This window comes from Arabidopsis lyrata (genome assembly GCF_000004255.2).
Source record: "Arabidopsis lyrata subsp. lyrata unplaced genomic scaffold ARALYscaffold_2, whole genome shotgun sequence".
In the NCBI taxonomy this organism is placed as follows: domain Eukaryota; kingdom Viridiplantae; phylum Streptophyta; class Magnoliopsida; order Brassicales; family Brassicaceae; genus Arabidopsis; species Arabidopsis lyrata.
The window spans coordinates 3,060,389-3,072,145 of NW_003302554.1; the positions used below are offsets into that span (position 1 = coordinate 3,060,389).

Sequence of the window (11,757 nt, forward strand, 5' to 3'; positions counted from 1 at the left end):
GAGAAAAAAGGGGGGACCACGTTTTCTTGTGAAGACTAGCTGGTACGGTTTAATTGATATTCATTGCAATATATCAAGTATTTGGGACAAAAAGGATTTTTTTTGGTTTAACATTAATCAAAATGTAAACAGAGGGTTTAGTAGATATACATCAGAGGTTATTTTGAATTGATAATAACTTCAAGAGGAATGAAAGATCTCTCTTCAGATAACGGAAGAAACAACTCTCTTCAGATATAAAGGAAGAAGCTCGGCGCGCGAGATTGGATCAAGGCACTTCGTCAAGAGGAGAAGTGGCTGGCTGTTTTGTTCCTTCCACACGGCGTAGAGCCTTGCTTGCATCACTAATCGGAGTATATATATTTGACGAGAGAAGGAGATTTGAGCCAGTGCAGCCTACTGGGAGCTGAAGAAAGACCAAAACATCACGAGTGAAATTGCAATCTAAGTAAAATATGTTGCTATGTTTCTTCTTCTTGATTGCATATTATAAGCTTAACCATATACTGTAATTCCATGTTGATTAATTAAGATTATGAAGAAGACAGAGACATGGATTTTAAAATCCATTAGAATACTGCGTTATTGCACGTGTGATTTGCAAAAACCGCCAACCAAAATCTGTAGTTATCCAAATTTTCTATAAAAGTTTTCAAATATTTTGAAGATCTTCTCCAACACTTAAACCGCCCTCTATATATATATTCCAAAACTTCTAGGGCACAGAAAAACGTGTTAGCAGCCATAACTGCCGATAATTACTGCTTCTCTGCCAGGTTTAAATCTCCCACCCTCTTGTCTTCTTGTCGTTTATCTCTGTTCTTCCTACTCTGTTCAGAACCGTGTATTGTTGATAAATCATCTTATAAAAGGTTTCTTTAGACCTCTCATGTTCTCTTCCAGGTTTTTAGATCTGTATATCATGTCCAGGTTTTAAATTGACTTCTTGTTGTTTTGTTATGCAAACACTTTTAGTTGCTAGCTTTGATGAACAAAGAAACGGGAGATAATATAGAAGGAAAAGGGAAAGGTGAATATATACGATGGAGACCAGAGGAGAGCAAACTGTTGATTGAACTAGCTGCTGACTGCTTCAAGCGGGGATTGATTGATCCCAATGGAAGAATGCTCAAGGAAACTGTTGAGACAAAGATACTTCCGGTTCTTAACAAAACATTCAAGTGTAAGAAGACCTATAAGCATTACATAAACAGAATGAAGATTTTGAAGAACATATACCGAGATTCTGTCAATCTTCAGCGTTTTAATTCGAAGTTTGAATGGAATCCAATCATGAAGAAGTTCACGGCTCCTGATGAAGTGTGGATTGCTTACTTCAAAGTAAGTTTCTTTTCATTTTTGTCTACATAAGAGTAAGATGTATATGTAGTTGCTATTTTACATTGTTAATAATATATACATACTTTTTTTTTTTGTCTAGGACTATCCGAATCATAGACATATGTTTTACAAGACATATGAAGAATATGAGCATATGAAGCTAGTATTTGGAAAGAGGAGATTTGAGAGATCACCTTCACAAGCATGTAAAGTAGGAAAAAGTGAGAAACTGAAACAAGTAGATCTTTCTAGTGATGATAAGGTTCATGAGTCAATGGAAGTAGTTGTACCTGGTACTTCAATCTACTTAGAGAATTTCGTTGGAAATCCAGATCAAGAAGGTAGAACTGATGATGATGCATCGGTCACAAAAAAAGACGATTGCACAGAGCTAAGATCAATTGATTCGGCCACTGATCACATAATGCAAGGAAGATCAATGGCTGAGAAAAAAATGAAGAATGTTTGGGATGCTCTCAAAGAGATTCCTAACTTGGCGAACACAACCAGATACCAAGCTCTTAACATGATTTTAAAGCTTGAAATGAGAGACATATTCGTTAATATGTCTATTGAAGATCGCCTTGGTTGGATTCAGTGCACTATCCAATGAAGACTTGACTTTGTTAGAGCAACCTTATTGAGGGTCTCTTTTTTTTAGCTCCTAACTATTTTAAAATTTAAAATTTGCTTTTACAAAGTTAAGAGCCCCATGATTGTTTCTTAACTATTTTCTCTTCCAATGGTAATCTCTAATGAAGTTCTTAAAAAGAAGAAAAAAATCAAATTTTTGCAAAACAATGTCTTTTGTGATAAAACAAGAAGATGTACAAGCATTCATATAAACAAAACTACTATGTTTGGAACCAAAACTCAAAGTTAAACTCAAAGCCATTAACTGATTATGTTTTGCCATTCACACAAAACAGAGCACTTGAACAAATCTCCAAGCACCATAGACATGATTTCACTCGCATTCTTATCACCACAAGTTTTTTTAAGACATTGTTAGTGATTTGTCATGTCGCCACGAGCTTTTGTCTTCATCTTTACGATGCTGTGATTTGTCATCATCTCCACCACTTCGGTTACACTGATCTCTTGAACTTCTCCACGATCCTCTCTCTTCAAACATTTCAAAGCAAGTAATCAAGTTCATAAGACTTAGCAATTCTTTTAAAGGTTATGGAATGAGGAAAAAGAAAGGTGAGATAATTTGGGGAGAAGTACCAGAGGTTGGTCTTCTGTCACCTTTTGCATCACTAGGAAGATCATCATGCTGTTATAAGACACGCACAGGCAAGCCAAAGATTACATATAGCTGAGCATTGCAAGGCATTCAACTGTATGCAATAATCCCATCACATCAGCACAGATTAGAGGCTAAATATGCAGTAAAATAGCAACCCAGTAATCAATTATCTCACCAAAAATTTTAACTGAGCTAATACAAGATCAAATATAAAATCTTTTAGCCATTTCATGGGCAATGAAGCTCAGTAAAAAAAACATTCCAGCAGACCAAAAACTTCCAAGACATCCTATGACCACACATCTACTAGGACAGTAACAAAAAGAACGTTATCAGATGGAAAACAATAATGAAAGGTTTTGGATGTAACACTTGTTGATTTTTCGTTTTACTTTGTTTGGTATCCAGTGGTAGCAATTTTTTTATTGATCTTTTGTTTCTAGTTGGCTTTTTGGTTTTGGATTTTTAAAGTTTGCAATAGATTTCAGTTTATTAAGGCTTGAATTGCAACTGAAAATACCTTTTACAGAAAAACAAAATTGATATTAAATAATGAACCAATAGATATCATTACAAATCGTGCATAAATTGTTATTGACATAATAAATCGAAAGCATGAAACTCTACTAAATTAGAAAGAAAAATTACCAATGAGAATTCTTGTTCAGGTGAGTCTGAATTTGTTGGGGTTTGTTCGTTTTTGTCAATTTTTGTGTTGTGTTTTGTGTGGCATGTGAAGTTTTTGTTTTTGAGTGTGGAGGTTTGTGCTGTTTTTCTAGTCTTAAGTGTTTGTCTGGAAGTTCTGTTTTGTGTGATATTGTTTTGTTCTGTATTTGTAATTGTGTTGAGTGTTTGTGAATTTTTTTTTTTTGTTTTTTGGTCGTGTTTGTTGGTTTGGTGTGAGTGTTTTTACCATGAGAAGAGAGACAAAGAGATGTTACCCGACACTTCATTTGTTCTGGACTACGGAATTGCCTTTACGACTTTTGTCACTCAAAGACAAAAACCTGTGCATATGCCATGAAGCCACCAAATATCATTCTTTTTAATCTTGGGGCAACACATTACAAAATTGAACACAGAATAAAATATGTTTAGAGACAGAAACTTACATCTGTTTCTTTGCTTCAAGGTTGTTTTGAAATCTTTGGACGACAACCAGATGATCGAAAGGTACTTTAAAACACCTTTCCAAACGCCAAAGCTTTTGATGATTCAAATGGTTCTGGAGAAAACATCGTTAGCATGAACATATAAAGGGAACGAAGAGGATAGAACATGTTAATCTAACCAGATGATGGAGAGGTACTTTGAACAAATCATGATCTTACTTTTTCAAGCACAATAGCTAGTGATGGGCCTTGGATATACCATTGATAGTCTTTTCAATCTGAAAAAAATGCACACGACTAATCAGATATTTGGGTTCTCGCCATTAATAAAACCCAAGGATACCAACCGTTTCTTGTCCACTGACTCTCAAGATCTCGACAATGCATCCTTCGGCTGTTTTGTCGTACATTTTTCCTGGAATATAGAAGCATAACAAACTGAAACAAACAGACATGATCAGTGGTTAAGGCTGATGAGGGGGTATAACAACTTAAGATGAGTCACCTTCTTGCATGTATAACCTTCAAAAAGTCACTTAATCCAACAAGATGTTAGTTAACCAATCAAAAAGATCTTTACGTCCTTCTGCTCCCATTTTCCCATCTGCTAGGGCTACTATAATTTAAGGAATCTGCATTCGCAGAATAATAAGGACTGTAAGTTAATGTAATTATACTAGCAAGCAGAAGGTAAGGAAGATTTTTGTCAAGATGCACAATACCAAGCCACAAATCAAGAGCAGCCTAGGTGCATTCTCTCATGTGCTTCGTGGAGACATTTTGGAACATTAGATAGATAGAATTTGGTAAAACAGGTAGGCAGAATTACTGTACAGAGTAAAAAATATTTTCAATGCTTGACATGTATCACCAAGCTTGCTCGCTTTCTCCACAGCTGGTCCCCTACCTACTGCAACATCAATGGTAGTCAATGTTTTGCTTAAGAGCATAACAAGATTTTTGTTACTATCAAACAGTCGTAGACAACAAATGGTATAGACTAAAATAACAGAGAATTATAGAAAAAACACCTGACTTCATACAGAATTTTATTTACAGCATCACTTGACTCCAAACGCATCTACAAAGTATGAAAGACTTAGTTTCAACTCTAAAGCTTAAAATAAATTTCCAACAAAGAATTGTTAGGTTTAGACAAGAAAAGAAAAGTTGCAATTTGTACAGCACCTCCCAAACAAGACTCTCAAAGCCTTTAAGAAAATTTGAAACTGATGTCTTAACAACTCTCTTTGGAGCTGCAGTCACTGATGAACAAAATATTAAGAGATTAAGGGTAATCTTGCTATTGATGAACAGAACATAAGTAGAGCAAGAAAAACGAGAAATCCAAAAATTAAGACAATCCACACAAATATACCTCAAAAAGGTTTTTTTCTCATATTCGGCGTCAAGTGCACTTAGTAGAGCAGGTTTGAGATCATCAAGAAACACTTTGAAGTCTGCAAAACAAAAATAACATAGCTTGATTAATTTATTCAGATATGTTCTTTTAACAAAAAAAGTTAGCAAAAGCATAAGCCTTCACTAAGAACTCAAGCAAAAGCATAAGCCTTCTAGCAAGAGGAAATTTTTAAGTAGAGAAAAGTTCAAACCGTAAGTTTCAAAAGTGAGACACCAAAGACATCAACTGCCAAAACCATCAGTAGCAAGCCTTCACTAAGAACTCATGTTTTTAAAAAGCTACAAACGAAAGCCATGAATCATCATTGTGATCAGATTAAGATGAAATTCGAAGAAAAGTAACCGAACTAGCACATACCCTCTTGAAAACAAATTTAGGACCAACTGCTTCATAGAATGCAGTAGGGCACTTCATACCAGAGGCTCGTGTCTTTATATATGCAGCTTGGCCATTAGTGCTTGCGAATGATAGAAAAAAATCAGCCAAATGAGCAAGAACTAATTCTGTAAGGAGCAAAAAATAAAACTGATGTCAGAATTCAACATTCATCAACTGAATGTAGCTTTTTCCTTAGGAAACTTGCCGCAGTCCAAGATAGGTAAGTGATGATTTCAATGACTTGCTGCTGAAGCTGTATTTCCAAGTTAAATTAGTCTTAGGGGGAATAATACTAATATATATAAAAGAAGATTTATATGGGATATCAAGCATACCTGCACATATTTCTCATCCCAACCAGGACCTACACACAACAACCAGACCAAGATTTCCACTCACTTGCCTAGTTCTTGTAGACCTTTCAAAGCCAAAGTTGCACACGACTATATAATCCAAAAACCTCACCAAACTGATAAATACTTCCTTTTTTTAAAGGGCATCTGTGACATGGGCTAATGCAGCTTTGATCTGAAGAATTACAAGGCAACATAAAATAGAGCTTTGTATCAAATTCAGGAGCCTTGCACAACAGAATAATCCTATGTGTAGTGAAATTTGAAATAAATATAGAAAGAGGTAAGCACTAACGATTTCTTGAGAATAAAAGAGTCTTAAATGCCTCCAACAAACATTCAAGTCTTTCTTTTCATATCATATAGAAAGCTCTAGAATCTGGGGTCTGGGGTTTACAAGAGAATCCATCCCAGCAGGCTAAAAATGAAAAGAAGAATAAGATATTTAACAAAGAAGAACAAAGTCGAATTACATACCCATTTATAAGTATATTTATATGTACCTCGACATATGCAGGTGGTTCAACTTTCGTTCCATAAAGATCCAGCTTTTTTGCCTCGTTACTTGGTTTCCCAGTCCCAACCTTCTTGCTAAAAGCTATAAACTGTCATCTTTTTAAAAGAAATCTCCAGTCGCTCGCTTTATAATGTTGTTGACCAGGGGTTTGGCGTTCAAGTCATATTAATTAAGAAAACAGAAAAAGCTTGAGAAACAAAATTCTTATAAAAGATACATGATTCAATCTGAAGATATTTTCCACCATCACAGATGAGAAAAAGTTGTAAAAAATGTTACCTAGCTCTTGCTGCAAGATGCCATTTTCTATTGTAGTGGCATGATCATATGAAAATAAATACGAGAAACAAATATCGAATATAGCCAATTCTTAGGTTTCTGCATTGCTTTCTCTTTCTCTTGGGTTTGTGAAAATTCTTAAGTTTTTGTTTTTGTTTTGAGCTTCCTTTTGTGTGTGTTTGAACTTTGTTACTATTGAGTGTTTTGTAATATGTTTTATTACTTTTTGGTTGTGTTTGACTTTGTGTATGCGTGTTTTGTTTTTTGTTGTGATTAACTTTGTGTATGCGTGTTTTGTGCTCTCTTTTTGTTGTGTTTGAGTTTTATTGTGTTTGAGTGTGTTGTGTTCTGTTTTTGTTGTTGTGTGTGAATGCGTGTTATGTTTTGTGCTATTCGTTTTGTGTGTGAGCGAGAGAGAGAGACTCTACCTTGGCTTTCGTTTTCTCTTGGCTACCCAATCGTCTCCCCAATGATTTGTCTCTGCAGCATAAGAATCCATTCTCCTGAAACCGAAAAAAATAATTAGCAAACCTTTTTGGCTTTCCCATGTGCAAAAAAACAACTAAATGCACTTTCTTGGTTACATTATCCCTACAGATACAAGTTCTTTAAATATTTTACTTTCCAGTATCCTCTCCCTAAATCAATCAAGAGAAAAGCTTACATTAGCACTAGCGACCAAAGTTTATCTTTCGAATATCATCTTCTCAAATAAATCCAGAACCAAGCTTACATTACATTACAACTCCTGTAAGTTACAGTTGAGCAATTGAAGAGCTCATTTCAACAGGAAGACAAAGGCACGAAAACATGAAGTAAAAGCGAGAAACAGAGAAACAATTAACTCATGTAAATTCCATAAAAAGGGAATCATACCACAATTGTAGTCAAAACACGAGCATCTGCGTTCACTGGCAATCTTGCGAGACATTATCAAAGTGCTCCATATTCAGTGGCTGCCAACGTAGCAAATCAAGACGGTTTTGGTGACTGGCCAATAACTAATCACAAAGCTTGAAACGGTCTGTAACATCGGCATAAGAACAAGAACAAGAATCAAACCGGAGACAGTGATGCAGAACAAATCTAAACCAAAAACAAAGCAGCACAAAACTGTTCACGGTGAAGTTACGGCCATCAAACTCCTTCCCGATCATCTCTTCGATAGCATTCCATGGAAGATTTATTGTCCTTAGAGATCCCGAATCAGAATCCCCTTGATCTTCTAATTCTCGTGATCTGTCAAAACCAAAATCACAAAACTATCATAGAGATGGTATCCATGAAATTACAAAATCGATCGATCTCTGGGTTCACGAAAGCAGGAAGATTAACATACCAATTGGGATAAATTAGGTAACAATAACAAAGAACGAGAGACATAGTAACGATAATCGAATCAAGTAAACATATCCTTCTTGGAATCAGAATGATCGGAATTGCCTCGACGGAACCCTAAATCTGGGAGTCGTGTAACTGACCTTAGAATCGAGAACGCCCTTTCTAGTGTTAGATCGTCCGTGGCCCAAGCGAAGCCGCCGGAAAAAAGCATTGATACGGTGAAAGAGAATTTAGGGTTTTAAAAGAGCGAAAATTATCAGAGAGAGATTTGTTTACGTTAACTCTTCTTCAAACGGTCAATTGCTACCGTTATATAGAAAAAAAAAAAAAATCAAATTGCAAAAGAAGAACCCAAGACAAAAGACCCGTTTTAGATATTCAAATTTCAGCTTTGTACACGTCATAATTGTTAGCTGCGAGGAAGACCTAAACCAGGATTTTAAAATTTTGGTTTAGTAAAGTCTTATTTTGTTGGTCAGGACTAACCATGATGTAAGCACCCTGATCTCATGAACCTATTTTGATTGGTTCGGTTTGGTCTGAAATGTGTGTCAATTACAAATAACTAGGTGATTGCCCGCGCGCATGCGCGGGAAGAATGTTGTATAAATGGTAAAATCATGTGAAATAAGGGATTGTTTAGGTGTTACTTGGTAGTGTAAGAAAAAAATGGTAAATTGTTTAGGATTTAGTGTGGTAAAATTATGGAAAATGATGAAATTTAAAAAATTCAATAATATTATAAATGCTAAAAAATAATAATAAATCATCTTTTAAAATCATTCACCAACAAAATAAGAAATCAACGAACATCATCACTCCATGGCATTCTCCTTCCGTGTGATGATTGGTACTTGGTCATTTTCAGGATTCCTGACATCCGATTAAGAACACCATAAACAGTGAATGTCCAGTCGCCAACTTTAGAGTTTTGATTGTAAACGGAAAAAAAAAATACTTACCAACAAAGCATCTCGTCGGTAATACTGAGATCCGGATTCAACATAATCCTCGTACTTCCGGTAACATTGGTACATCTCCACCTATGTTCCTGTGATAGTTCTAATTTCACAAACTTGATAATACATATCACTGTGTTACGTGAACGATGCTTCCATAAGTCATAGAACTCGACTGCAAGGTCACCCGTTAAACGACACTCTAGATGGATACACCTAATTTTAAGATTTGAAGAAGTCATATAAGACATTATATTCTGGTTTAAATCTTTAAAAGAATAGTGACTTACTCAGTATCACGTAAACCAAAGTACAGCTCAAAATATCCTCCTTGAGAATGTTCCACGGAAGGAACAAAAACCAACTCTCTCACGTTGACAATTTTGCCAACAACATCTATGAAACACACACATGAATAATACAGTCAGAACATGAACCGCAAATAAACTCCAAAAGCACAAATAAATTTATAAATTAGGCTTACCAACGCAAATATTCGGATTAACAATACCACTCAATATACTCACAAACTCAGTTAGATTGAAATAGGTTCTACTGGAGCACATATTAATACTTTGCACTAAAGTGTCCGAACGAAACACAATCTTGAATCTATGCGGTACTGGTCTCAATATGCTGTTAACCCGTGATACATCAAAATTTTTAATGCTCACCCACTCATCGATTATCAATCTTGAAAGATAATTATCAATTAATTCATCACGAACAACGGCTTGGATTTGTGTGAACTGCAAATAAAACGTCAAAGACAAAACCAATTCAATTTAATATCGGAAACATGTATAGCAGGTAAGTTATCAAAAAACTAACATGCTCGTCACCCAAAATCATATTGAGCTCTCTACCCGTGCCACGCGAAACAGACCAACAATTCAAAATCTTCACCGAGACAGACCACTCACCCATGTTAGGGTTAAGAGACGCAATACGAAAATAACCACCATCACATGAATCAGATGTAAAAGGTATCATTGTAGAACCCATAACAAAAGATTACGCGGCTAAATATTCCAATGAGGTATAAATGCGGGATACATATATGTAGACCTAACGATTATTTGGAAAGAACATAAAAATGGAAAATATATATTAAAAACTAAATCAGAAAATTAACAAAAACGACTATTGATTAAACGATATAGAATTTATCCATAAAATTAATAAATTAAGTTTTTAAAAAAGAAACCAAATCTCAACAGTTAAACTGAAATATATACTAACGAAACTTAAGGGTAAAAAATATCACTCTATTATCAACACCATAATAATAATATATACAAATGGTGTAAGTTATTAGGGACGCAAATAAAGTTCCATTTTACCTAACGACGGAAACCAAAACCACACGATGCATTTTGAGAAACAACTTTTTTGAATGAGTAATACAAAAAAACTATAACCAATGACAAGTTATGTATCATGTATGTCACCTCAACAGAGTTTTTAACTATGTCATATAACATCTTTCAGACTAAATTACAAAAACTCACTAAAGCGAAATATATATAGAACTATAACGCATATCCAGAAACTATACTATATAAATAAAATTGTAACTATTAAAAGTGTCAATTTAGTATTTATCACAATCGATGCATATCATAACAGTATCCCTAATTGTAGAGATTTTGTTTATTATTACACGCGATTTCCATAATAATCGCGATAAAATAATATTTTTTTCTTTCTTTTCGGGCGTGTTGATGTAGTAGTTGATTTTTTTTTTTTTTTTTTTTGTTCTTTTTGTTTGGTTTGCTTATATATAATAGCGTGAATAATAATAATAAAACAGAGGAGAGAGTATATATTAAAATTAAACGGAATATCTAAAAGCAAGTAGATATATCGAACTATAAAATACGGTACAGACGACGTCAAATCGCAACTGGTTATTTTCTAATTATTACTACAAAACAATACAGTTAATCCCATTCAATTTTTACCGGATACGAACATAATAAAAAAAATTACAGAAGAGATAAGCGATGATAACCTACACGCATCGTCTATGTGTCGAGAAACATGATAACAGTCGTCGGAAGTTCTAAGTCTTTGTAACAATGATAGCAAACACAGACGCATTATTGTTCAACTATCAAAGAAAATTACGCATAAACAGAAATATTCTAGAAAAAGTTATAAATGAATATCTTAGAAAAAGTGATACAGCAACAAATACATGTAGTTAAAAATTATGGATTACGCGGTACTTCGTATATAATTCGCATTACGAACATGATATAGTCGATAATCATATTAAATACACAAGAAAGAACAAACCCAATTAAAATAACAAATTCATAAATAATAAATCAGAAAGGTTAATAATTCCCAAAACGATAAAATGATAAAATAAATAACACCAAGACACTATTATATTGATAGTATTAGGTGGAATAATAAACCAATACCGAAACTATAACACCGATAAAGCAAAACCAAGACAACGATAACAAATCTAGGCCAATATCACATTGACATGTCATCACATTTGTAAGTTAAGAGTCGGCGAACTATACCAAGACGCACACCTTCAAAACCGGCATGATGGAATCCAAGATCACCCATCACCTTACGCATAACACGAAAACCATACCACTCTAATTGCACATCGGATAACTCCAACCCTAGTGTAATAAAAAGCAACACCTTTTTGAGACACAACTATCAAGTCAAACAACATCTATAAGTATTTAGTATTGATGATAGATTAATACCAGGATTATTACGCGCGATTTTCTGTTCAGCCAACACATCACCACTCAAAACTCGATAGCAAGC

The 11,757-nt window shown here is 34.5% G+C and overlaps 1 protein-coding gene and 1 long non-coding RNA gene across 3 annotated transcripts; one reads left to right on the forward strand and one right to left on the reverse strand.

Moving 5' to 3' along the window:
* The first annotated feature begins 84 nt into the window (after positions 1-84).
* LOC9322675 (uncharacterized protein At2g29880) lies at positions 85-2,112 on the forward strand. 2 transcript variants are annotated; one of them, XM_021010211.1, is made up of 3 exons: positions 85-776; positions 976-1,341; positions 1,442-2,112. In XM_021010211.1, the coding sequence occupies exons 2-3, from the start codon at positions 988-990 to the stop codon at positions 1,952-1,954; spliced, it is 867 nt and encodes a 288-aa protein (XP_020865870.1). In that variant the 5' UTR covers positions 85-776; positions 976-987; the 3' UTR covers positions 1,955-2,112. The 2 variants fall into 2 exon arrangements, with proteins under 2 accessions (XP_020865870.1, XP_020865868.1); XM_021010209.1 differs by having other exon boundaries at positions 85-1,341.
* A 3,525-nt stretch (positions 2,113-5,637) lies between these two features.
* Positions 5,638-6,943, reverse strand: LOC9324195. The gene is made up of 4 exons (XR_002328920.1): positions 6,363-6,943; positions 6,155-6,277; positions 5,842-6,034; positions 5,638-5,759 (listed from the first exon to the last, which is right to left on the reverse strand). It is a non-coding gene; the product is annotated as an uncharacterized LOC9324195 (long non-coding RNA).
* Positions 6,944-11,757: the final 4,814 nt, after the last annotated feature.